The sequence below is a fragment of the Pteronotus mesoamericanus genome, unplaced genomic scaffold (assembly GCF_021234165.1).
Source record: "Pteronotus mesoamericanus isolate MK-2021 breed Mesoamerican mustached bat unplaced genomic scaffold, CSHL_Meso_final scaffold_137, whole genome shotgun sequence".
Lineage (NCBI taxonomy): Eukaryota > Metazoa > Chordata > Mammalia > Chiroptera > Mormoopidae > Pteronotus > Pteronotus mesoamericanus.
The window spans coordinates 4,815,332-4,841,591 of NW_026555306.1; the positions used below are offsets into that span (position 1 = coordinate 4,815,332).

Consider the following 26,260-nt stretch of genomic DNA (forward strand, 5'->3'; position numbering starts at 1 on the left):
CAACCTCCCACCGCCCATCTTGTCTTTCAGCAGCCGAGCCCGAGGGTGGGTCTGGAGCCTCTGGAAGAGAGCAGAGCATCGCTTCCCCCGCCTCCCAGGGCTCCAGAAGCGGGACGGCCGCCATGCACATCCCCGAAAGCCTCCAGGAGCTGGCGGACAGCGAAGCCGTGCGGTTCCTGCGGAGGCCGAGGACGGTCGCGAGGATCTTGGCAGGGGTGAGGCCCTCCTGTGGCCCAACCGCCCGATGGGTGACAGGAAACAGGAGGTCTTGCCTCTCAGATACAGTGCGCGGGGAGTGGGGGACAGGAAGGGGCCGGGTGGGCAAAAAGAAGCCAAAGGAAGCTAATAACTGAAGTCACCATTTACGGAGCACCTAACTCTAGGCCCCGTCCTGAGCTAGTCCGAGCACTAACTACTGTCATAGGAAGAAACGACGCTTCATAATAGGTGCTATGAGCCCCGTTTTTGAGATCAGAGGACTGAGGCTCAGAGAAGTTAAATCCTTTTCGTAAGGCTGTGCTGTCTAAGGGGGTAGCCACAAGCCGCAGGTGGCTCTTTCGATGTGAACTAATTAAAATATTCTGTTCCTCGGTCGCATTTCAGGTGCCCAACAGCCACATGTGACTGGTGGCTCACCTCCTGGGCAGTACAGATCAGACCCAGAACATTCCCATCATGGCAAACAGGTCCGGCCAAGGTCACACGGTAGAGGCAGGGCCAGGACTCAGGCTGGAGTCTGTGAGGCGCCAAAGCCTGTGCGTTTTCCACCTTTCAGACAAGGGACTGGGAGAGGCGCAGGGGCGGGGTCCTCTAGGAAGAGAGTGGTCCACAGAGGCGGGGAAAGGACATCCAACATAGGCCTAAGACACCAGATGGTGGGTAGCCACGGCGCCAGGCACTGTGCCAAGCAAGGGCTTTACAGGCACTCGCTTAATCATCACCACATTCCCGAAGAACCAAGACACCTAGGTTCAAATCCTCATTGAGCCCAACTTTGCTGTGTGACCTCGGGCCAATCGCTGCTCCTCTCTGGACTTCGGTCTCTGAGGGGTTGGAGCTGTGACTCTGGGCTTTACTCTGTGCTGCCTCCATTCTCCTCCGACAGAGTTGGAAACTGAGGCCCAGGGAGGTGATGAGGCTTGACCGGGGGCATGGGAGTAGGTGGGGTGCCCTGGATCAAACCCAGGGTCCTAACCTGGAGCTTCCCCTTCCTATCTCTCCTGGAACCTGTGGGCAGAAGATCAAACAGGCCTGGCTCAGGAACCTGGCTCAGCCGCATGCTGTCCACGTGCGGTGACGCTCTTCAGCGTACCTGGGCCAGGCCTGGCGTCATTATCAGTAGCACTAGCTTTCACTCTCAAAAGTGCCCCGTTTTGTTTGATAACTTACTGAGTCACCCTGTGTCTGTGTGACTTGGAACAAGTGACTAGATTTCTCCAAACCTCTGTACCCTCATGTATAAGAGGACTCTGATACCTTGTTCACAGAAGAGATGGTTGTGAAAATGAAACATGGAAAGTTAATGTCCCTAAACGGATTAGCATGGGCCTGACACATGGTGAGCTTTAGTTAAATAGCAATTTTTAAAAAAATCCTTACCCGAGGATATGATTATTGGTTTTAGAGAGGGAGAAGGGAGAGAGAGAGAAACATCGATGTGAAAGAGAAATGTCGATCGGTTGCCTTCTGTATACGACGTACGTATGTGCCCTGACCGGGAATTGAACTGGCAGCCTTTTGGTGTACGGGACAATGCTCCAACCAACTGGGCCACCCAGCCAGGGCTTATATAGCAGTTACTATTGGGACAAATCATTACCTGTGAGCGAGGAGAGAGGTGGGTTTCGGGGTGCCTAGGGTGCTGGGGACTGATACCCATTGTCACGCTCAGCCAGGGGGAGAAGGGAATTCCACATCCTAGTTTCAGGTTCCTCACCGATGTTAGCTCTTCTGCTCTGCACCACGACCCTATGACGTGAGCAGTGTCACCCCTGGTTGACCCAAGGAGAAACTGAGGCTCACAGATGTTGAATGACTTGCCCAAGGGCATCATCCAGCTGGCAAGTCAGAAGGATCTACATGCCTCCAAAACCTGGGAAGGAAGGGCGGGTGGCGAGGGAGAAGGCCCAGCTGGTGTGGACTGGTGTGGGGAAGGGGGAGGGAAGGGCTGCCGACTGTGCCAGAAGGCTCGGTCACAGACTTTGCCCACCGCCTGCATCCACCCGCCCTCCCTCCCGACTCTCCCCTTCCCCCCTGGCCTGGCTCCTCAGTAGGGACTCTCTGGGCAGCTGGTGCGCCTGTCTTCACTGCCGCCTGCCAGCTGGTGCCTTAACTGATGAATCTTTGCTCCTTCCCTGCGGACAGGCCAGAGAGGGCGTGGAAGGCAGTTTGGACTCAGGCTTCCGAGGGGTGGGGTCCCTCACGCCCAGCTGAGCCTCCTCCCCACATCTCCAGTGCCACAGCCCAAGGGTTTGGGGTCAGTGGACAGACAACCCGCCGGCCTAGACGTTGGGAGGGCCGGATGCCAACCCCCTCCCCTCCACAGACTGGCCTTGAGAGGACAGTCCCTCCCCTCTCTGGGTGACTGGGGACAAGTACCCTTAGGGCCTGGCCTCTGCCCCCACACGCCCCCTCTTCACAGCAGGGAGACACCCTGGGAAACTGAGGTTTCAAGAAGGGAGTGATTTGCCCAAGGCCACACAGCTGGTGGAGTCAGCCGTGTCTGGCTCTTTCCACTCCACCGTAATGGCTTCGATTTATCACCTGTGAAACAGAAATGACTTAGTAACATCTAGCGTGTGGGGCTGCTGTGAGGCTTTAGGGAGGTGACGCAGGTAAAATGAATACAGGCTCAAAAATGATCGATGGGCCTGCTGGTCCTCGACCTGGCTGTGCCTCAGACCACCAGGGCAACACGCCCCCCTTCTGCGGACTCGGGCCTTCCGCCCGAGAGGAACCGAGGCAGATAACCTTGATTAATGCGAGCCTGCTGGACAAAAAGGGGGACTCGTTGTTGTTGATGTTGTTGTTGTCACTCAGAGAAGGCAAATCAGACAAAGGATCGAGGAGGGACAGAGGCCGAGGGGGTTGGAGGTCGATCCTTTGCCTCCCCAGTCCCCATTCTGGCGCTCAGGGCAAGGACAAAGAAGGAAGGCCCAAGGTCATTCCCTCTTTCAACATGCTCTTGCTGAGGTCTGTTTCCGTGCTCGGGGTAGAAGAGCCCCATGCGGACCCTGTCCAGAGGAGTTCATATTAATGGGTTCCCCTTCCCCTTCCCTGCTCTCTGACTCCGGGCCCAGCACCGCCGCATGAATCAAGCCCACACTCCAGTTTTATGTCCTAAATATCACACTCCCCAGAGCCCCAGCCTCAGCCTGGGCCTCAGCGCTTCTTGCCTGGGCCTTCCCACCAATCTCTTGGATCTGTGGCTCCTTGTCTTGCCCGCCCCAAACCATCATGCCCTTGGAGATTGGCTCTAACTCCCAGGTCAGAACCTGGCCGTCCTCTGTGCAGAACCCCTCCATGCATGTAATTAAATCCAGATACGAAATTTCACTTTCATGGCTCCCAAGACCAGGCCCCTCGGTCTGGTGGTCAACCCTGAGAGTCAGCCCCCGCCCGTTGGCCCAGCCTCCTCTCACACCAGATCCCTCCCTGAGATTTCTTTCCAGCCCCGGAAGGAGCCCCACTCTGTAGCATCTGGCTTTAGGCACACGCCGTTCGTCCTGCCCCGAATGCCCTTCCTCCTCTGGCTGCCTGAAAAACTCATTCTTTAAGGTGCAGTTCAGATCCCACCTTATTTCCTCCTGGAATTCAGCCCCATGTCTTCAGTTTTGGCTCAAACCTTGACTCTCTCCCTGACCCCAGGCCCCAGCCACCTCCCAGTTGCCAATCTCTAGTCTCTGCATGGCCCCGAAGGACCCAGAGCTGACCCTGCCCTTAGCCTGCTGTGGCTCCCTACTTCCCTCTGGGCAACAGCCCTGGTCCTTCACCTTTCCCGCCTTCAAGGCATCACCTCTTCCAGAAGCCCCTCTGGATCAACTCCCACCGCTCACCCCATATCACACTGGTTCCTTCCATATCCGGCATGGACCTCCACCCGCTGCATTGCGACTGCCTGGGACAAATAATTGGGGCTTTGATAGGAAGCTCTGCCCTCCAGGCGTCTGGTTAGCTGGAGGCGGTGTAGCAGGGGGTTAAAGCAGACTCCGGAGCCCGATAGCTCGGTTCAAATCGAGACAGTGGCAGGATGACCCCGTGGAGTGCCTCAGTGGCGTGTTATAAGTAAACACCATGGAGGACAAGTGTAGACGCAGGCAATTGTGCCAACGTGCTCCATGCGGTGTGTGCAGACTGCAGAGACGGGGCTCCCCTCCCAGTGACATTGTTTGCTTTTAAAAAAAACCTCAATGTTTATTAGGTCCTGGGTGTTTGTTACATTTCTCTCCGTACTTTTCTGTATTTTTGGACCATTTCACAAATTTATTTTAAAAAATGAATAGCGATTAGCTGAGCTGGGCAGGAGGAAGAAGCGGCAGGCAGCGGGGAGAGAAACTTCGTGATGGAAAACACTCACTGAGCCCCTCCTGTGTCCGGGGCACTGTGCTAGGCATCTCATGCTGGTACCTGGGTTTGGTGGCAGCTACCAGTTTGGGTGGCAGAAGGGGTGTGTGAGTGAGACGGGGCGAGTGGGGAGAGCGCAGGCCAGGCTGCGGGGCTGGGTCTCTGTCCTGGGGCCACTAGGGAGCCACGGGGAGCTTTGAGCAGGGAGGGGCGGGGTGTGTAAAGGTCCCTCTGGGGCAGGGTGGGGAGAGGCTGAGACTGGGGGCAGGGAGGCCCAGTAGCGGCGGGGGCGGGGGCTCTGGGGGGAGAGGAGGACGCCCAAGCGGGGATGGAGGAAACCGGTGAAGGGCAACAGGAGGGACAGGGCTTGGAGGCTCTGAAGGTGTGACAGCGAAAGGGGCCAGAGCTGCCCCGTGCGTGGATGGCGGGGTCCAGTCCACAGATGGGGAACCCAGCGGGCACCAGAGGGTTTGGGGGGACGCCGACCTCCATTCAGGGCCCGGAAACCTGCCCCTACATCCACAGGTCTTCTCTCTCATCGTCTTCTCCTCCCTGCTGACCGACGGCTACCAGAACAAGATGGACTCTTCGAAGCTCCACTGCGTCCTCAACAGCAACCATGTGGCCTGCAGATTCGCCGTGGGCGCTGGCCTCCTGGCCTTGATCAGCTGCCTGGCCTTCCTGGCCCTGGACGCCCACGAGAACCGCATTGCCAGCACCCGCTTCAAGACAGCCTTTCAGCTCTTGGACTTCATCCTGGCTGGTGAGACCCCGGGGCCACCGCCCACAACGTCCCTGCCGTTGCTCCGACCTGCCCCCACCCCCTGCCCGGCTCCTGGGACCCCGCGGGACACTTCGCTACGCAGCTGGCCACGTATGACCCAAAGTTCTGTCCCTCGCTTCTCACAGCTCATTGGCACCTGCAATTCCCTGCCCCGGGAGTTACTACTCCGTTCTTTAGACTCAGTGTAAGGGTCACCTCTTCCGATGCCCAGGCCAATTCCAGAAGCCTCCCACCTGCCCACCCTTTGTCCTTGTCTTCCGTCTCCACACAGGGCCACGCCCAGCATCTCAGGGCTGCGAGGGCCCTCAGTGGGCAGTGAGCCCACCGCCGTCCAAGAGAACTTTCTGTGAGGGTGGGAATGTTCGGTGCCTGCACTTCCCAATATGGCAGCCGCTGGCCACATGTGGCGGCCCCTGAGCACTTGAAGTGGGACCCGTGGGACCCATGGGACCGTGAGGTTGAATTTTTAAAATTTTTTAATTGATTGAAATGTAAACAGCCACGCGTGGCTGCTGCGGGCAGCGTGGCCCTGCTCCAGCGGTGCGTCCTGCAGGGTGCTGGGAGGGAGAGGCCACGGGCCACGCACAGCGAGACCCAGCGGGCCCTCTCCCCGCCCCACCCCCCCGCCCTCCCACCATCCCCGACTCTCTTCTCTCCTGCGACCCCAGTCGCCTGGGTAGGCATCTGGTTCCTGGGGTTCTGCTTCCTGGCCAACCAGTGGCAGCATTCGCCACCCAAACAGTTCCTCCTGGGGAGCAGCAGCGCCAAGGCCGCCATCACCTTCGCTTTCTTCTCCATCTTCACCTGGGTGAGGACGGGCCCCTCCCCGGGTACTCTCTGCTGGGCGGCCATGCGGGGGCTACACACTCCTCCCTGGCACTCAGCTCCTCTGGGCCTCCGCCAGCCCCTCCCCTCACCCCCACACAAATGGGAAGGAAAGCGCCCCTTCCTCCCAGCAGACGCAGGCCAGCAGGCCAGAGGTAGACATCGTGCGGGATGCCCGTGCCGACGGGTGAGCGGGCAGTGGGCACAGCGTGCCCTGCTCCTCCCCCCGCCCCCAGGCCAGGCCCCAGCCCCAGCCCCAGCCCCAGCCAGCCTCCAGAACACCCTTCTCTGCCCACAGATATTCCAGGCCTACCTGGCGCTCCAGGACCTCCGCAACGACGCTCCGGTCCCCTACAAGCGCTCCCTGGACGAGGGTGGCCTTGTGCTGGCCACGCTCTCGCCGCCCTCTGCCACCAGCCCTATCAACACGCCCACCACGGGCCCCAACAACATGAGTTATGCCAGCTCCGCCCTGTCCCCCTATCTGACCACTCCAAAGGTCCCCCGCCTCGCTATGATGCCCGACAACTAGACATCCTCGTCCACCTCAGTAAAGAGCTCACCCTCCCTCCAGAAGCGTTTCTGAAAGCAGCCCTGTCCTTCTCTTGTCTGTCCCTCTCTGGTTCCTGGAGCGGCCCAGGGACGGGAGAAAGCCAACAAGGTCGCCTCAGAGGTCTCTGTAGTGGGTCTGTACCACCTCCTGGGCTCCCTATGTGGGTACCACTGTGATAGTGGCAGATGAGAGGGGGTGACAGGAAAGAGACATGTCTCTTGGGCCCATTACACACCAGAGCCCTTTGCTCCTCACATTAGCCGTGGAAGGCTGGCTCCAGGCGTCCCCCTGCACAGCTGGGGAAGTTCAAGTTCAGAGAGAGAGAAAGCTTCCGCCCCTGGAGAAAGCACTAGGAATCAAGGCCAGCACCAGGCCGGCCCTGTTGCTGACACCAGCGCCCAAGCTTTCTCACTCACTCCACCGACAAGGGACCCGACTCAGAACCCGGCTGTGTGATGAGTCATTCAAAGAACAGGGGGCGGTGAGTCAGTGGCTGAGGTCAGGGAGATGCTGGAGGGAGGGCTCTTATCCTAGGACCCCCAAAGCTCACCGAGGCTTACACACAGGCCACAGGATGCTCCTGTCTGCAGGGCCAAGCAGGCAAGCCCGGGGGGCGACGCACCCGTCAGGTGCATAGTAGGGGCAGGGGCCGCGTCCAAGGGGCAGCCCTCCCTCAGCTCCCCGCACTCAGAGCCCTGGGCCCGCGGTGCCCGGGGCAGCACTGTCCAACTGAACATAACGTGAGCCACAGGGCATGGGATTTTAAATAATCTAGTAGCCACATTAAGAAAAGTAGAACAGAACAAGTGAAATTTTCATATATTTTATTTAGCCCAGTATATCCAAAATATGATCAACATGTCATCAGTATAAAAAAGTTCTTAGATATCTTAACATTCTTTCATACCAAGTTCTCATAATCCTTTGCATACTTTACATCTCACTTTGGACTCACCACATGTCAAGTGCCAATGGTCACATGTAGCTGATGGCCGCCATATTGGACCGTGCCTCTCTAAAACCTCCTGGTTTTTCTAGAACATTCGGATATCTCTTTATGTGAATTTTTCTTCTCACGTCATGCAAGACCACACAAAGCTCACCCACACAAAAGTCACAGCGGCCTGCAGGGCATTCACTCATTTACAAACTGGACAAGGGGATCCAAGCTGTGGGAGTCAAACGTGGGTTTCATGGTCCCTTTGTGAGGTTACCTATGGGGCCCGCCCCGTGCTCAGTGCCGGGGCACAGAATGAACGGGACACGGTCCCTGTGGGCATCAGGGAGAAATGGTAGCCATGGAGTGGGGACAGCATGGTGACACAGGAAACGGGAGGATTGGCGCCCTAGTCCTCACTGTCGCTAGCAGAGGAAGCTGGAGCACGTCACTTGGTTGCTCTGGGCCGGAGCTGTGTTGGCTGGAAAGCCAGAGACTTGAACTAGCTTGGGAGTGATGGTTTTCAGACTAAATTCAGCGAGGGCCACTTCCCAGCCCCAAATCCACCCAGCAGCCTGTTCCCGCACTCCCCCCATTGGGCCCCTGGGCAACGTTCCTCGAAACATCAGGTCCCTTGGCTTAAGAAAAAGAAAAGCACAAATAGTTGAAAAACCCTACAGCAGTCTTTTAAAACACAGAGGCTCCAGTGCCGGGAGGGGGGCACAAACCCACCTCTGCCACTCGCCCCTCAGCCTCGGTTTCCTCCTCCGCAGTGACCCCTTCAGGGACGCTGAGGGTCCAGCGGGCTCCTCCACGCAGCCCTCATTGCCTGGAACGAATGAATTGCTCAGGAAACGCCAGCTACCCGCCTCCCGAAGCTTCCAGAGTCAGCCTGCGGGCGACCTGGGGGCGGTTAAGGAAGGTCTCAGTGGACACTTAGGGAGTCTGACTAATTCCGGGGACAAAACCCCTAAAGCTTCCAAGGGCCCGGCAGATAATGGCAGCAAAGGGAAAAGGCCGGGTGTGGAGGGAGACGTGGAAAATAATCTCACTTTCCTTTTAACTCCACACACAAAAACAGAGGATGACAGAGCCAGCCTGATGATAAATGGTAATGACCCCGGGCTGAGTCCTGGGGGCTGCGGAGGAAAGCTCGCGTCCGTCCGCTCAGTGCCGGCCACCTGCTGCCACCCAGAAACGAGGACCCGGCATTGTTAGGCAGGCAGACTTTTTCTCCCCCAGCAGAATCCAGAAATTGAGATTTTAATGTGAAACTTTGGTTTTTGAAGACTGGCAACTGATTCTTTTTTTTTTTTTTAAAGAAAAGAGAATGGCTCAACAAAATGCCAGATGAGGGTGTGATGGGGGGCGGCCTGCTGATGACCTCAAAGGTCCTCTGTCACCCTGAAATTCCGGAGAACAGTCAGGGACAGGGAGAACCTTCGAGATATTTTTCTCCAAAGCATCTTCCCCAGTGGAACCGAGAGGAGTCAGGGTACACACTCAGAGTCTTGGGAAACCCAGTTTCCCATCTTCGTGCTCCTCCCAGGCCTCAGTCACCAGTCGATGGTCAATGGCATGAAGTGGAAGCAGAAGCGGGGGGGGGGGCTCAGGTGGGACCCCACAAATGCCAGAGAGAGAGGGCAAGGAGTAGCGAAAGAGAGGCATCATTTTCCTGGTTTATTTCAAGAGAACAAAGAGTCAACCATCGATTCTGTACAAAAAACATGGCGGCCGCATCATGGTAACCCTGGAGCCGGCCCCCTAAATGCCCCAAAAAGGAGGACAAGACTAAAAAACCCCAAACTCTGGGAAAAAAATTATTATGAAAAATCAGGCAGACCTTTCCTCCCCTCCTCCCTCTCCCCAGCCCAGAAGTTTGGGGGGCAGGAGCTGTGTCCGCAGCCAGGTGGGAGGTGGGAGGTCTGGAAGGCGGGTGTAGGCAGATTTAGTGTTTGGCAAACAATGGCCTGGGGGGTAGCATCTGGGGGGCGTTTAGGGGCCTGGGAGAGAGAAAAGGTCTCCCGCCCCGCATCCCCCTCCCCAGTGCAGGATTCTTGAAACAGTTTATAAAATCGGAACCAGAGACTAGAAGAGAAAGGAGTCATCAGAATCAAAAACTAAATAGTGGAAAGATTTTTTTTTCTTCTCTAAAAGGCAAAAAACTACAAACAGCCCAGGTCCTGAGCTCCCCGAGTCTCGGGTCCTCCACCGCCCCCTGAAGCCCGGCAGGAGGAAGATGGGGAGTGGGGAAAGGTTGGATCTTAAAAAAGTCACCCCTGGGACAGGAAGGCTCTTCGTCTTTCGCCGCCTTCCTCTGCGCCTCTCCGCTGCCGCCGAGGAGAGGGATGGCAAGGACCAGGGCTACGCTGGCAAGCTCAGCTTCTTCCCCTTCAGGACTGTGAGGAGAGAAAGCAGGGCAGGCGTGACAATGGGGCCCCCTCAGGGGGGACGGGGGAGGGACAGTCTCCCACACCCAGCACAGGGGCCTGGACACTGGGATGGGCAGATGCCAGGAGGGTTGGCCGCGGGACCCTGGATTATAAACTGGGGAAATCAGCCTGAACTACTGAGGGGGGAGTAGGGGAACCCTAGTCCCGTCCTAGGGGCGCAGCATGGAGAGAGAGGAGGCCCCTATCTTCTGGTGATGACTGTTCCTCTCCCACCCTCGAAAGACTCAGACTGGAGGCCTTGGATCGCAAAAGGAAGCTGGGGTCAGAGGGTCTGGCAGGGCAGGGCAGGTGAGACCATCCCGAGGGGCTCAGGGCGGCCCCAGGCCTCCGCCCTCCTGGCTCCTCTTTCCTTCACACAGACTGGCGCCTGATTTCTCAGGTCTCTGCTTTGATCATCATCTCCTCCAAGAGGCCTCCCCAGAGACCGCCCCCCACGGAAGTCAGCCCCTCACTCTCCAGAGCTGTTCGCACCCCTGGTTCCCTACGGCCGTAGCTCTCCGCCTCCTTGCAGCCTTCTTTCCTTCCTTGTTCATTCACCATCCCCCCCAGCGGGATTTATTGGGGGCGGGCGGGCGGGGGGCGAGGGGGGTGGTGTCTGTCCATCTTTCTTCCTACTGTTGCATCCCCAGAGCCCCGCCCTGGCCAGGGACCCGGAAAGTGCTCAATAAATGAATGAATCAATCAGTCGGTCAGTCAATCAGTCATAATGGGCCTGAGTCCCTGAAGGTGAACAGAGATCAATGAACAGAGACGAGGCCCTCCCTAACCAGAGCACTGCTGGGGCTGGGGACAGGGAATTCGGGATTATTTTATGGGTGTGAGCCGGGCCCTGATGAGCCTCCGGGCAGGAGAACAGCTTAGGACGAATTGCGAGAGAGGAAAAGTCAGAGGCCACCCGTGCGCCTCTCTGTCCTGTCTCCTCTTCCCGCAAAGGCCCAGGGCTGGGGAGAGGGGCGCCTGGTCTCTGTGTGGTCCAAGGAGGAGGCGCCTCTCTGCAGGGAGGCAGCCCCTGCCGCCTTGCTCTCTTCCCTCAGAGACTCCGCAACCTCCTCAGTCCTTAGGGAGGCCAGGGCTAGAGGGCTGGATTCCTAGGAGGGCAGGGGCCTGGGCCCCCAGGACATGGATGGGAAGCCGTCCCTTCCCCGAGCGACCCAGGGCTGGGGCGACGGAGGGCGAGAACTGAGGAGGGAGCGGAGCTCCTCCGGCCAGCCCCCACGCTGGCTACCTTTGGTGATGTAGAGGTAGAAGAAATCGCAGTAGAGGACCGTCTGGACCAGGCCGGCCACGATGGCGATGAGGTCAAAGAAGCCCTCGAAGTGGTAGCGCCAGATCCAGTTGAAGAGATAGAGCGTGCGGTAGACGCCCAGTGCAAACAGGTAGTGGCTGGTGATGGTCTCTGCCTCGCCTGTCTTGCTCACCATGAAGAGCTGCGGCAGGATGGCCACCGACTCCAAGTAGATGGAGAAGGTCCAGAGGATCTGCAGGGAGGAGGCAGAGCAGGGGCAGAAGGCAGGACGAGGCGGGAGGGGCCAGGGCGGGAGAGGAGGCCGGACGGCAATGCCTACCAGCGGCACTCCCTGGGTGCCAGACAGCACGCTGCTCGCGCCACACGTTCTCATTTATTCCTCACATGACCCCATGAGGGAGGTGCTGTTATTAGCATCCCTGTTCTTCAGAGAAGGGAACAGACCCAGAGACGGGGAGAGACTTGCCCAAGACCATGCCGCTCGCAAGGGGCAGAGCTGGCAGGCAAACCAAGGGCTCAGAGACAGTGCTGCTGAGTCCTTAGCAATGGCGCCTCCACAAACGGCGGGCCAGGGGGGGATCCTGGCTCTGAGCCTTCCCTTCTATGGGATCTTCTATGGGATCTTAGGCAAGAGACCCAGATTCTCCAACTCTCCGCTGTCTCTGAAACGGAGGTGTTTTCCTGCCCTTGTAGGGGTGCCATTCCATGTGCAATCTTTAGAGACATAAATCAGACCATGTCGCGCCCTGGCTTACACCCATCCAGCAGCTACTTCTTCGGGCAGCCAGAATAAAATCCAAATCTAACCTTGGTCTTCAAGGCCCTCCCCAATCCAGGCTCTGCTCCTGCTCCCTCCCCTTGATCTCGGTGTTGCAGCCTCCTTTCTGCCCCAGGGCCTTTGCCCATGCTATTCCGCAGCTCCTTCCCCGGCTGTCACTCTCTGCCCCTTCCGGCTCCTTCCAGGCTCAGCTCATCTGTCACCTCCTGAGTGAGGCCTTCCCTGACCACTCGCCCCCGCAAGGATTGTCACATCACCGTCTCATCTCTTTCCCGGCAGCCCGCCCCAGAACGCGAGCCTTCTTGTTCCCGCCATGACCCCATCCCCGGCACAAATTCAACGCCTGAATGAATGAATGAATGAATGAGTGAATGGGTGACTGCGAGCGAGCTCCCGTGTGCTTGTCTCGGGCCACCATTTAGGGACCAGTGACAGCCATCACTCGTGAGCAGGACAGGACGCCATGGGAAGGGGAAGAAGAAACTGCAGACATCTGTCGGCCGCGTTTCAGGCCTCAGGAACCTGAAAGTCCCACCTGGGGTAACTCGTGAGCCACAGACACACTAAAACCTCCCCTCAGAGAACAAGGCCAGGTGGCAGGTACGGCTCCTCCTCAGTTGTTTTGGTTTGTGGGAGGGAAGTGGGCAACACCAGGATGTACTCATAGCAGCGCACACTTACACGGCATTGACTACGAGGCACTGCCCCTGAACCTTCCAGGCACTAAGGCTACTGCCTTCGCCCTATCAGGGAAGTCTTACTCTTATCCCCTCTATACAGATGAGGAGACTGAGGCCCAAGGTCGCACAACTAACGTGTGGGTAGATTCCTACCCAGCTGGACTCTGGGGTTTGCTCCCATAACCATTCAGAATCCTCCAGGAGGCTCTCAGCAAGTTAGTGGAAGCTCTCAGAAAAGTGACCCATTAAGTTGATGCACACCCAACTGTCACCGCTGGAGCCGCCCTTGGGACTAGAATCATAACATGCGAGGGCATGGGAGGTCACGTTTGCATCACACTTATTTTTATCTATTCATGATGCCTGAAATGTTAAAGAATAGTTTTCCTCTATGATTAAAAAATAATTTTTTGAGTATGCGTCGATGAAGAGCATAGCCTTCGAAAGCAGGCAGACCTGGGTTCGAACCCTGTGAGCTCTCTCCTGAGCCCCACCTTAGTTCTCCAGGAAATGGGGGTGAGGAGGTCTGCTTCCCCAGGTGCCTGAGGGATCAGACGGGATGACGGCGCATCTAGCATGGCCAGCACGGAGCTGGACGCTCAGTCAGTGCCAATACTTTGCACCAGTGAACTCCCACCTCTGAATGAGGGAACCAGAAATACTGGAGTCAAAAAGCCTGGATTCTGGCCTGGCGCCGTCCACCTGGGGCAAGCCCCACTGCCTCCTCTGGCCTCAGTCTCCCCTCTCGCAAAATGGGCCAGCTTGGCCAAGTGCTCTGGGTCGGGTGGTGACGATGTGTTTTGCAAAATCCCAGGCCTATAGCCAAGCCCGGTGTTCCCACTACATGATACAGCCTCCCCCTGACATTTCTGGGATGTGTGGGCCAAAGTCACACTCTGTCAGCTTTGTCCAGCCTGCAGGGTGCTTTTAGAAATATATTTTGAGTCTGTGGCCCAAATTTTAAAGCACGATATCGCAGGGAAACTCCTGAATTGTGGCTTCTGTTGAAAACATCAGCCCATCTGGCCACTCAAGGTCAGCTTCCTGCAAGGCAGGTGCCTGCAGATTGAGCACAGGCAATCCCCAAAATTCCTCCCAGGACATTGCACAGGTGTCACCAAAAATGCCACAGAGTAAAAACCATGACAGCTAATATTTAGGAGGAAAAGTATCAGAATGTTGCTAAACACTTCAGTGGCTTAAGAAACAACATAGAACTCCCTCACTGTGCTTTGTCAATATCAACCCCTCTGAAGTAGGAATTGATTATCCCCACCTGACAGACAAGGAAACCGAGGTGCAGAGAAACTGACTTGCCCAAAGTCCCACAGCTCCTAAGCGGGCTTTGAATCCCTGCTCTCTGGCTCTCAAGTCTATGTGTTTAACGGCTAGGCAATGCTGTATAATCTAGTAAATCCTCAGGTGGCCTGATCTCAATTTTATAAATAAGGAAAGTGAGGCACAGAGAGGTCAAGTCACACGCCCAAGGTCACGCTAACAGAAAGAGAGCGGGAGGGATTCAAATCCAAGTAGCCTGGCTCCAGAGTCCCTGTTCCCAATCCCTGCGCTGATCACTAGGCAGCTGACCTTGAATGAGTCATTCAGACTCCCCAAGCCTCAGTTTCCTCATCTGTGAAATGAGGTTGCTGTGAAAAGTAACGGGTTAATGTACAGGAAATGTTTAGAGTGGCATCTGGCACACAGTGAGTGGCTGCTGCTGTTGCGTTAATATCATCAGATTCCAGAAGAGCCCGTGCACTGAACTTTATGTCTGAAAATAAGGAAGTTTGAGCAAATCTTGCAGAAGGAGGCCTTGGAGAGGGCCCACTGTCAATAGCTGCTCTGCCACAGCCCATCCCCCTGCAGGGACCTTGCCGGGTAGCGTACCTCTAGAGGGGTAAAGTCATGGTTGACCAGGAACGCAAGGATGGCTGTGGGAACAACAAGAAACTCCACCCGGAACGTGTCATGGTTCCCATCATAAGTGGCTTTGAACTTGCTGTAAATCATCCACACTGTGGTGAAGGAGCAGGCAATATAGACCACCTGTTGAGGGGGATGAGGAGGAGGGCGCTTCAGCTCGCAGCCCGCGGGGCCTGTGTCCCCAGTAGGCTCAGTCCCAGGAGTCTGGAACCCCAGCCCCTTCTCCCTCAGACCCAGGAGCCTTGGCCCCTGTCACCTCCTCCCTCAGACCCAGAAGTCTGGGACCCACATTCCCCGCTCAGGAAGGCCCAGCCAGTGGGGTAGAGCTTTACCTTCATGCACGTGTTGTAGAGTGAGATGTAGTTGGTGAAAAGGTCCAGGTAGCGGGCAGTGAACACCACAGCAAACAGGACCTGGCTCTTCCCCGAAATTCCTGTGGCGCACAGAGAGTGGGGGGAGTCCGGGGGTGGGCTGCACGGGGAATAAACCTAGGCCCGGCGCCGCGCCCGGGGATGAGCCTGGAAGCAGCTCTAGAGTACAGTTGTCCCTAGAGGCCTCCCCAGCCCGCCCTGCCTGAGCAGGGCCCTTTCCCACCGCCCACAGCCAGGGGGCAGCCCGGCTCCGGAGCTACTCCAGCCCGAGGCTCTGTCCCAGGCTAGGCCTCATGGCCATCCCCGGTCCCCTCAGGGTCCTCCCAAGTCCAGACTCCAGGTGGGGCCTCAGGAGAACCCCACTTGACCTCAGTGCCCCCAGAACCTGTCGCCTCCCTCCCGCTCTCTTCCTGGCCACCACGGTCCACGTCACCAACTCCCAGGCACCTCCCTGCCTGCCACGGGTCCCTGTTCAAGCCCCGGAACCCGGTGCCGCCCACAGTGGGGCTGGGGGAGGCTAAAGTGAGTGCCTGGAGGCACCGCCACCAAACTGTATGCACCCCCAGCCTGGTGAGGGGAGCTGACCCCCAGGTGACCCCGGGCCTGGGAGGGGGGATCCCTAGCAAGCGGTAGGGGGAGGGACCCTTCCCCCTAGTGCCTCCAAACCCTTCCCCAAGTCGTGGAATGTCCCCCGCACTCGCCCCCACACTCCCGCTCCCGTGGGCGTCTCACCGGCACACGAACGGGACTTCCAGATTTTGAGCAGTAGCAAAATGATGGCTAGGAGGTGGGAGAGGTCTCCCAGGAATCGGAAGAGATTCATGGTTCGGGGGGTCTGGCAGGGCTGGAGGGAGGCAGGCTGTTGGGGGACTGCCCCCCGGGGCGGCTGTTCTGGCCGGGCGGCTGGGCTGGAGGGCGGGAGAGGGGCCCTCGGGTGGGCTCCGCTCCTGGGAGGGGGCTCTTGGAGGGGGAGCCGAGGCGGGAGCTGGTGGCGGAGCCGGAGCTGGGAAGAGGGAGGAGGGCGGGAGGGGGAGGAGTCCGGCGGGAGGCTCCGCCCCAGAGGGCGGAGTCCCGGCTCTCTGGCGCCCCCTACCCTGCGCCAGCCAGCTTGCAGAGTCTGTGCTGAATGCACCCCCAAGACCGCCTCCTAGAAATTTGCGGGTTCACGGGGATCTGAAACTCCCAAATCTGGCACCTGCTCTCCTAGGCAATCTGTGCCCACCTGTGCCCTTGACAGCGATCCAGAGGCTGGCTTTTCATGGGCCTAAAGATCTAATCCACCCAAAAGACGAGAAAGCAGCCCCTAGCGCATCTCTCAGACGCAGGAGTCCAGCGCCCCAGCACCCTCCCAGGACACGGAAGTCCAAGCCACCAGCCTCCTCCCATCCCAGGACCCAGCAGTCCAGTCTCCCAGCCTCCTCCTCCCACAGAACCTAGGAATCTGGAACCCTACCCTGCTCCTCTCCTAGGACTCAGAAGAACAAGCATCCACCCCCTCCTTCCCCAGGATCCAGGAGCCCAGGCCCCCAGACCTCCTTCCTTAAGGTCCCACCTCAACCATCTTGTGTTTCCAGCACCTTGACCGAGGAGCCTAGGGGCACAATTCCTTCCTCCCTCTGAGAACCACAAATTCAGGCCCAAGTCTCTTTCAAGAATATAAGCCTTCACCCCTGCTCTCCGAGACCCGGAAGTCAGCAGCCCACTGCCCTGACTCCAGCCCCAACTCCAGAATTGCCCCTCACAGGTGCGCGCGCAGGCGCGTGCACACACTCCTGGCCTCTGCCCTCAGGAGCCCAACCCGTTATGGAAGCACTGGGCCCAGCCTCCCTAGCAGGAGGGGCAGGAGCTGGGGACTCGGCCCTGAGGCACCTGAGAGGGTCAGGCTTTGTCTACTAGGGGGCAGATGCTGCTTTCCTCCTGGATGTTGGAGTACCCGCAGGTAATGAAGGCCAAGGCCCCTCAATAAAAGAAGGGGTGCAGCTGTGTGGGTTCCTCAGGGATGCCTAGGCATCCGTGAGCCTTGGACTAGTGGACCCCTGAGGGTGGTGTGTGCTAGGGGGTCAGGTTGTCTGAGTGCTTAAAAGGGACTCAGGCTTGGAGGAGGGGTCCTGGATTATGAAGCAGGAGTGGAGAAGGGAACTGGGGGCAAGGACTCCTGGGTCCTGGGGGAGGAGTGGGGTGGGAGTTTGGGCTTCGGAATCTGCGAGAGGAGGGCACCAGTCACCTGGAGTCCTAGTTCTGAGCAAGGGGGCTAGGGGCCTGGACTTTTGGGTCCTGGGAGAGGAGGGGTCTGGGGACTTGAATTTCTGGGTCTGAGCGAGGACGCTGGGCGCCCAGACCCCTGGCTGCATTGAGACCTAGTTTGCAAGCCTGGCCTTCTGGATCCATACAAGCCAAAAGCTGGGTCCCAGCATGGTGGAAACCGAAGTCGGTGCATGGCCTCCTGCCTGTCAAGCTCCCAAGTGGGGAGGGGGCAGAGGGCAACAGCTCCCCGGGGCCCTGAGGTCCAGGTCCGAAGCTGATGTCTCAGTGCGTCCTCCCACTTCCTCCCTTTTTATTGGCAGCCCCTCACCCTCTTGTCCCAGGAGGGAGGCAGAGGCTGGGAGCTGGGGAGGGGGGGTAGACCCCTCCCCCCGCCCCGGCAGGAGGAGGGGTCCCCAGGGAGGCCAAGAGGGGGGGCGGTGGATCTCCCGGCAGGGGCGGACGGGGACTGAATGTTAATCGCATCCCGAGTGAGTGTGTGTGTGTGTGAGAACAGAGCGAGTGAGCGAGTCCCTCCCGCTCCGGCTCCTCCAAGCCGCGGCCGCCGCGCCACCCTCCGCCCGCAGCCTCCCTCGGCCAGCCGTACCCAGCTGAGGGGGGTGTTGGCCTGGGTGGGTCCGCCCGGCCCCCAGGGGTCTCTCGTGCATCTGCCATCTCCCCGGTGAGGATCTGTGGGTCCGGGCGTCTGGGGTTGGGCTGGTGGAGGGGGGGTGTGTCTGTAAGGGCTGCGGCGGCGGCGCGGGAGGGAGGGTCTGCCTCTCTGTGCCGACCCCGAGCCGCCTGCCTGGGTGCCGTGGGTCCCCCAGTTTCCTCCCGCCAGCCCCCAAACCCGAATGGATGGTGTGTACCTGGGCTCTGTGCCTCCTGCCTGCGTCCGGCCGGGCGTCTGGCGTCCCTGGCTGCCTGTGTGTCCTCCTGTCTGTCGCACAGCCCCTGACGGCAGCGGCAGCCCGGCCCCCATCGGACCCCTGCGTGTGTGTGTGCGTGTGTGTGTGTGTGTGTGTGTGTCTCCCTTCTCAAGCTCCGGGGGTGTTGAAGGGAATCCCAGGGAAGTGAGGTGGTGCGTGTGTGCGTGTGTATGTGTGCTTCTGCCTGGGTTCCAGAGTGGGGGCGTCCGGAGGGGGGGGTCTGGAGGTGGCCAAGCAGAGAAGGGGCAAGCGGTTCTCCAGACAGGCAGTCTCCTGCCCCTCACACACACACACACATGGGCCACTGGCTTCAGGGGTGACCCAGACAGACAGACAGACACAGACGCTTGAGGGGGGGCGCTGAGGGCACAAAGGGGGGATGCGATGAGCCAAGGAGAGGCAGGGCTGGACACATGGACAGGGTGGGGGGGAGGAGCCGGCACTGAAGCAGCAGGGGGGGGCACCCCAGGTGGGCGGAGGGGGATCCCCACGGGGTCGGGGCGGTAAGAGGACACCCCGACAGCCTCCGCAATGTCCGGGGCCCAACTTCCAGCGCAACATGTGTAGCGGCGTCCTCGCCTAGTCAGGGTGGCCGCAACCTTGGGGGACAGACAGGGCAGGACGGACCGAAGAAGAGGAGAGAGAGCCGGAGCCAGGGACAAGCAGGAGGTCTCCGCCGTGACCGCTGCCGCCCCAGGGCCTGGCCCCCCAGCGGCTCTCTGAGCCCTCCGCGGAATCTTCGGGTCGCTGGACACCGGGTTCCGGTCCTAGCCCCCCCGCAATCCCCCCCACAGAACAGGGTCATGAAAAGGTAAGTCCGGGGTAAGGGATGCAGGGGTGGGGGTGGGGGCGCGGACCCCCAGATCTAGGACAGGGAAAGTTGGCCCTGGGCCTCAGGGAAGGAGGGGGAGTGACTAGTGAGCAGGGTCTTTGTCTCCCCCACCCCCTCTAGCTCCCTTGTTTCTTGGGGACTCTCCTCTGCCCCCTCTCTCCATCTCTGAGTCCCTTTTTCCTGGTTTTGTACACCCCAGACTTCCCCCCCCCCGCATTTCCCTGACACTTTGCTCGCTCTCCCCAGCCCCATCTCCCTGACACCCCGTATGTCTACCCCCATCTCTCCATCTCACCGTCCCTCTGCACCCTCCTGCCCGCATCAGTCCCCCCCGCCCCGCCGGCCCGTCCCTCTCCCTCTCTCCTCTCGCTCTGCCCTCCCTTCTCAGAGCTATGAGTCTGCTATTAATACCCCTGCCAAGGACCTTGAGGGCATCCAGGCCCCGGCACCCCTCACCCCAAGCCACGACCCCTTCCCCCAGGTTCTGGAACCCCCTTCCAGCCTTATCTGAGCACCAGGATTGGGGTGGGGAGAGAATGGTGCCGTAGGTGGGGGGGACGGGACACCGTCTGCAGCACGATGCGCGGGGAGGGCGGGCTGTTGATCAAAGTGGCCTCTCGTCTCTTCTGTGATGGATTGGGGGGGAGTGACGGAGATAAGGGCACCCTAGGGATCTCTAGCACCCTCCTCCTCCTCAGCTGGGGGAACAGGCTGTGCTCTGGACAGGACCAGAGTCGGCAAATGGGGAGACTGGAGCTGGGGGGGGGGGCGGATACTACCCAGGGTGTTGGGACTGATGGGTCTTAAGGCAAAACGGGGTGCTTACGGGAAGAGAGGGCTCTGGGCCTGGACTCCTGGTTTCTGGGCATAGTGAAGGCTGGACGCCTGGATTTCTGAGTCTAGAGTCAGGAGGGAGCCGGGACTCCTGCATCCTGGGAGAGGACAGAATTGAGCTCCGGACTCCCGGGTCCTGGGTGAGGACAGAGCCGAGAGCCAGGACTTCTGAGTCTATGGGAGAAGTTGGAGGGTAGGGCTTCTGTGTCTGAGGGAGCATGGGGCTGGGTCTCCGTCTCCTGAGTCCCTGACAGGGCAGGGGACCCGACTCTTTGGCCCCATGGGGATGGGAGTGGGGCCTGAGACTCGGGAGGACGTGGAGATTGGGGGCCTGGACAGCGTGATCCCTGAGGGCGCAGATTCTGGGGACTGGGCCTCCACAGTCGCCAAGGGGTGGGAGGCGGCCGTCTGAATCCCTCATGGGAGAAGACTGGGTATCCAGTCTCCCAAGAAGGGTGGAGCCGCCCTCCGGGGCCTCAGAAGGGAACAGGACCCTGGGGTCCCCAAGGGCAGAGGCCGGGGTGCAGGGGTCTGAGAAGCAGAGCAGGGGCTGAGGAGTGAGCAGCCACCAGGAACGGAGGAGAGTGGAGTGTTAACCCTGCCCGGGCCAGGCCACAGCTGTGGGTTATTTTGGGGCAGAGGGGGGGGGCTATTCTGAGCGCTGATTGAGCCAGCTGCTTGGGGAAGGGCAGGGGAGAGGAGGGACATGGGGAGCTAGGATTTAAGAGGGACAGGCATCCTAAGAGCCCCCACCCCCATTCCTGGGAAGACAGTAGCCCAGGATCTCTGGGAAGGTGTTGGGGGGGGTGGCGGGGAGGTCTCTGGGCAGGAGAGGGGGTGTGGGCCTTTCCCCCCTCTGGCTATCAGTGGGGTAGACGGGCCTGTGCTACCATGGCAACCGGACAGGAGCTTGATTGACAGCTGAGAGAGCACCCTTCCCTGCCTGGACCCTCACTCCTTCAGGAAGCCCCTAGAGCAGGCTGTGATCTCTCTCTGGGAACCAGGAGTCGAGACCCCCCTCCCCGTGCCCTCCTCCCTCAGACCCAGAAGCCAGGAGTCTGGGCTCCTAGCCCGACCACCCTAGGCAGCTAGCATTCAACAGGGGGCACAGGAAGAGATGCTATATTTCCTCTAATTTACTAAATTGCTCTGGGCTGGGAGCCAGGGACCCCTGTCCCCAGTTCTCCGCAGCTGTGCCACCCAACCCCACAACCCACCCTGGGCCGCAACTCACTCTTGCCCTCACTGAGAATGTGGGGACAGGGATAGGCGTTAAGGGGACAAAAATGGACTGGGGGGTGTAGTCTAGGTGAGGGGTAGGGTCACGGGGGCATTTTCTCTCCTTAGGATGCCCCACTAATTTCTTTTTTTCTCTCTTTCTCTTCCCCCGCACACTGACCCCTTTTCCCTTTCTCATCTTTTCCCCCCTCACTTTTTTTCCCTTTTATTTTTGATCCCTCCTGCCACTCGCCTTCCCGGCCTTCCTTTCATGTCTGCACTGGGCACCTCCCTGGTGGGGTCCCGATCTCTGCCTTGCCTGGCTATTTCTGTCTTCCTGTTCTCTGTCTGCTCTGCCTGCCTCCTCCCTCACCCACGAATTCCGCCTGCTTCTCCGTCTCTTGTGTATGCTTGTCTCTTGGTGGCCATGGGGTCTCTGTCTTCCTGGGCTTCTTTCCATCTTCCTCTCTGTCCAACTTACATCTCTCATCTCTCCCGCCTTCCTTCATCTATCTCTGCATCTCTCCTTGCCTTCCTAATATATTCCCTCCTTATTTGTCACTCCGTCTTATCTCTCGGCCTCATCTTCCTGTCTCTCACCTGACCCCTCTCTCCCTGTCTCTTCTTCCATCTCTCTCCTGATTTCCATTGCTCCCTCTCCCTGACTATCTTTCTATTGTTTATATCTCTTTTCCTATCTCTGGTCTCTCTGCTCCCATTCTGATTTCATCTCTGTGGGTCCGTTTCCCATCTGTCTTGTCTCATCGTCCTCCCCATCCTGTGCCTTGTCTCTTGCCCACCGCTGTATCTTCCCTGTTTCCATTACCCACCACCACTCTCCCTCTGGGTCTCTCTCCCTCTGCCTGAGTCTCTCCCTGTCTCTATCACCCCCATCTTTCCCTCTCTTCCCTATCTCTGTGTCTCCCTCCCTGTATCTCCTCATCCTCGTTTATCTCTTTCTGTATCTTGTCTTCCTGTCTCTGTCTTCCCACCGCTGTGTCTCTCACTTATTTTGTGTCTTTTTCTGCTCCCGGTGTCTCCCTGTCTCTGTGTGCGTCCCCCTTCCTTCTGTGTCCCTTCCCGACCCTGGTGCTTAGAGGCCGCCCGGCGGGGCCCGCAGGCGATGCGCGGCGCCGGTGGCCCCGGCGGCCCTCGGGGCCCCGCTAAGATGCTGCTGCTGCTGGCGCTGGCCTGCGCCAGCCCGTTCCCGGAGGAAGCGCCGGGGCCGGGCGGGGCCGGCGGGCCTGGCGGGGGCCCCGGCGGGGCGCGGCCGCTCAACGTGGCTCTAGTGTTCTCGGGGCCCGCGTACGCTACCGAGGCGGCCCGCTTGGGCCCGGCCGTGGCGGCAGCCGTGCGCAGCCCGGGCCTGGACGTGCGGCCGGTGGCGCTGGTGCTCAACGGCTCGGACCCGCGCAGCCTGGTGCTGCAGCTCTGCGACCTGCTGTCGGGGCTGCGCGTGCATGGCGTCGTCTTCGAGGACGATTCACGCGCGCCCGCCGTCGCGCCCATCCTCGACTTCCTCTCAGCCCAGACCTCGCTGCCCATCGTGGCCGTGCACGGCGGCGCCGCGCTCGTGCTCACGCCCAAGGTGCGCGCGACCCGCCGGCGGGGACCGGGGCCAGAGGCGAGGGGCGGGCCAGTCGCGGAAGGGGCGGGACCGTGGCCAAGGGTGAGGGGCGTGGCTTGGAGGGTCAGCTTCTGGGACGGGCCAGGCGGTTAGGGTCCGGTCTAGGTGGGGGCGGGGCTAACTTGGAGGGGCGTGGCCTATAGGATGAGCGGGTGGCGGGTCGAGGCCTGCTTGAGGGACTCATCTAGAAGCAGGGTCTGTGAGAGGCCAGTCAGGTTTTGGGAAAGGCTGAGGATTCTTCGGAACAGGTGAGTCAAGGAAGAGGGTGGGATCTGGGTAAGAGACGGGACCGGCCAGCGACGGGCGGGGCTGGGAACGAAAATGCTTAGCCTGAGATGACAAGATCTGAGGGAGAGAGGAGGGACCCGGGATCAGCAAGGGAGGAGTCACTCGGAAAGGAATGGGGTTCAGAGAAGGGTGAGGAGGCATGAGCCAGGAAGGCAGGGACAGGGACCAGGAAAAAGGGGTATCAGGTACTGAGAGGCAGGAAGGCTGGGCCAGTTAAGCATGGGGTCTAGAGATCTACGTAGAAGAATGGAGCCATCGGTGAAAAGAGTGTGAGAGAGGAGTCCTTAGTGAGAAGTGGCCTGTGGAGGGGTAGAGCCACGCAGCAAGTGGGCTTGGGGGCGTGGCTAGCCAGTGAGGGGCGGGGCTACCGGTGAGAGGCGAGCGCGGGGACCAGGCATAGCCTAAGCTTTCTACTGAAGGAGCAGTGTCTAGAGAGGAAGCCGGTCCTGGGAATGGGGTTTGGGCCTGGGCCAACTCAGCTGTAAGGTGTGGGAAGCGAGAATCCGAAAGCTGGGGCTGGGAGGATGAAGGCCTAATCACTGAGAAAGGTCAAAGCCAGGAGCCTGCAGGAGAGGGTGGGGCAGAGGCTGGAGCTGGCTGGAGCCTGGAAAGAGACCCGCCTCCCGAGGACGCAGGAGAGGCCTGCTGGAGTGGACTTCTGGTAGCAGAGAGCAGAACTGGAACTAGCCTAGTGTGCAGACGGAGAAGGAAAAGGGGTCAGCAATGAGGAGGTGCAGAGAAGGGGCGGGGCCTATTCAGGACTGGAGCCAGTCTGACAGAGATGTGACTGCCCTAGGATAAGGCCACGTGAGTGGGTGGAGCCTAAATCTCCACCAGTCCCCTGCTGTGAGGGATGGTGGCTTTGTGACTAGATTACTATGGTATTCTGGGACTCTCTCCTGTCCAGAGCATTCTGGGAAAGGCCTCTGTCCAATTTGCTTCTTTTCTTTGGCACGGAATTGTGCATAGATTTGTACGCAGGTCACCATCGAGGTAAACTTATTACCAAGAGATGTGGTCCCTCGTGCCCCCATTGCTGAGAAGTGTTGTCTGCTCTGTTTATTGTCTCCCGGCACTGTGGCGGGCTCTGTGTACATGCATCCTCTCCTGGGTAATGTAGTCCCTCGGTGTCTTTGGATGAAATAGAGTGGCCCGCACAGCTACCTCTGTGCCCACATTGAACGCTGCGAATGTGGTCTCCCCGCACACGTCCACCTGCGAGGGATGAGGTCTCAGGGTTTCATTGCCTGCTGTCCACTTGCTCTTCTCATTGCATTACTGGAGGATTTATTAAGGGCTGATTCTGTGCCAGGGGTGCTTTAGGCTCTGGAGAATGCAGTTGTAAAAGGAAAAATATATATGCAAAGTCCCTGTGTGTAGAGCTTGCATTCTAATGGGGAGACAAAACAAAAACAAAAACAAAACAACAACATAATAAAATCTGTCCTGGAGGAGAGCAACAGGATGTTGTAATGACTGACATGGGGCTTCAAGAGACGGCAGTCAGGGGAGGCCTCCCTGCGGTGGTGACAACTGAGCTGGATGTGAGGAATGAGGAGGGAAGGTCCAGGATGGAGGAGCTGGGCATAAGTGTCCCCGGGAGAGTTAATGGCTAATTTGAAAAGCCATAGGTGGCTAGTGGCTACCATATTGGAAAGCCCCTGGAACCCAAAGGAACTGGATGTGTTTGAGAAAGAACAAAAAGGCAGGGGTGGCAGGAGAAGAGGTCAGAGAGGCAATGGGGTCCAGTTCATGCAGGGCCTTGTGGGCCACAGCGAAGGCTTTGGCTTTGACTCTCAGACAGAATCATTGGAAAGTGTTCAACCAAGAAAGAATGCGATCTAATTAATATTTTGAAAAGATCATGCTGGCTGCCGTCTGGAGAACGGACTGGAAGATCCAAGAATGGAAGCCGCGATGGGTTAGGAAGCTGTTGTCATTGCCTAGGCGAGAAAGTGGTGACAACGGTGGCTGTGACGGGGCAGTAATGAGGAGGGGACAACTGGGGACAACCAGAGAGCCAGGAAGACTTGGAGATGGCCTGGATGTGGGCGTGAGGGAAAGAGAGGGAAAGGACGATTTAGCTTTGAAACCTGAGCCTCTGGGTGAATAAGGAAAAAACAAAAAACAGGATCAAAGTGAGGGAAAAGTCTAGAATTCTGGGTTTGACATGTTAATTTTGAGATGCTCTTGGAGATCCAAGGAGAGATGTTGAGTAGAGAGACGGTGACTGAGGCCAGGCGTCATCAGCACCTCCAGCGCTGTCCAGTGGGACTTTCTTCAGTGAAGGCGGTCTAGACCTGCTCTGTCCAAAATGATCGCCAGTAGCCATCTGTGAGTGTTGGACCCTTGACATGTGGTTAGCGCAACGGGGAACTAAATTTCAGTTAATTAAAATTGGAATAGCCCAAGGTTGGCTGATGGCGACCATATTGGATAGTGCAGGAGGCAGTATTTACACCCATGGATCTGTATGATATGAGCAGGAAGAGGGGACAGAGAAGAAAAGAGAAGACTAGAGCACTCCTGCATTTAGAATTCAGACTGAGGAACAGAGTTCAGCCAAGGAAACAGACACGGAGGGAACAGGAAGATAGAAGGAAAACCAGAGAAGGGCAAATCCACTCAGCAAAGCTTCTTCCAGTTGGGAGAGACAGTACTTCTAGCACACTCACTGCATGCTGGGAGATGTAGTCCTTCTCAGTGGACGCTGGGAACTGTAGTTTCCTAACTGGATGCTGGTGTATTCATCATGGTAATGTTACTCCTCTAACAGATAAATCTCTACATCTCAGTGGCTTACCCCAGTAAGAGGTTATTTGTTATTCATATAAACTCCAAACAGATGTTCCTCACTGGAGGTGGCATGCCTCCAAGTGGTGACTCAGGGATTCAGGCTCTTCCCTCTTGTGCCTCTGTGTAATCCCCTAGGACTTCAGAGTTCTCTCCTGAGTCCTCTGCATCTGCCCTCAGACAAGGAAGAAAGTAAAATGCGCGGGGGAGAGTTTTCATGGGTGAGCCTAGAACTCAGGCACGTGGCTAAACCTGACCCAAGTCTAGCTCTGTGCCCTAGCAGGGAAAAGAGGCAGGTTTGGTAAACGGCTAGTAAGTCTGTCATACTCAGAGCTGGGATCCACCCGTGGCGGGTGGGAGTTGTGGTCCCTTTATCAGCTACCCG

At 58.4% G+C, this 26,260-nt stretch overlaps 3 protein-coding genes across 3 annotated transcripts in view; 2 read left to right on the plus strand and 1 right to left on the minus strand.

The window, feature by feature from the left end:
• Window positions 1-122: 122 nt before the first annotated feature.
• Window positions 123-6,704, plus strand: SYNGR4 (synaptogyrin 4). Its single transcript, XM_054588521.1, has 4 exons — window positions 123-215; window positions 5,089-5,326; window positions 6,016-6,155; window positions 6,471-6,704. The coding sequence occupies exons 1-4, from the start codon at window positions 123-125 to the stop codon at window positions 6,702-6,704; spliced, it is 705 nt and encodes a 234-aa protein (XP_054444496.1).
• A 2,291-nt stretch (window positions 6,705-8,995) lies between these two features.
• KDELR1 (KDEL endoplasmic reticulum protein retention receptor 1) lies at window positions 8,996-16,128 on the minus strand. Its single transcript, XM_054588665.1, has 5 exons — window positions 15,846-16,128; window positions 15,075-15,175; window positions 14,707-14,865; window positions 11,341-11,593; window positions 8,996-10,061 (listed from the first exon to the last, which is right to left on the minus strand). The coding sequence occupies exons 1-5, from the start codon at window positions 15,934-15,936 to the stop codon at window positions 10,027-10,029; spliced, it is 639 nt and encodes a 212-aa protein (XP_054444640.1). The 5' UTR covers window positions 15,937-16,128; the 3' UTR covers window positions 8,996-10,026.
• Window positions 16,129-22,290: 6,162 nt separating this feature from the next.
• Window positions 22,291-26,260, plus strand: part of GRIN2D (glutamate ionotropic receptor NMDA type subunit 2D) — a 32,670-nt gene continuing 28,700 nt past the window's right edge. The window contains exon 1 of the mRNA XM_054588667.1: window positions 22,291-22,755. Coding sequence (XP_054444642.1) covers window positions 22,291-22,755 — 465 coding nt within the window. The remainder of the gene's footprint in view (window positions 22,756-26,260) is intronic.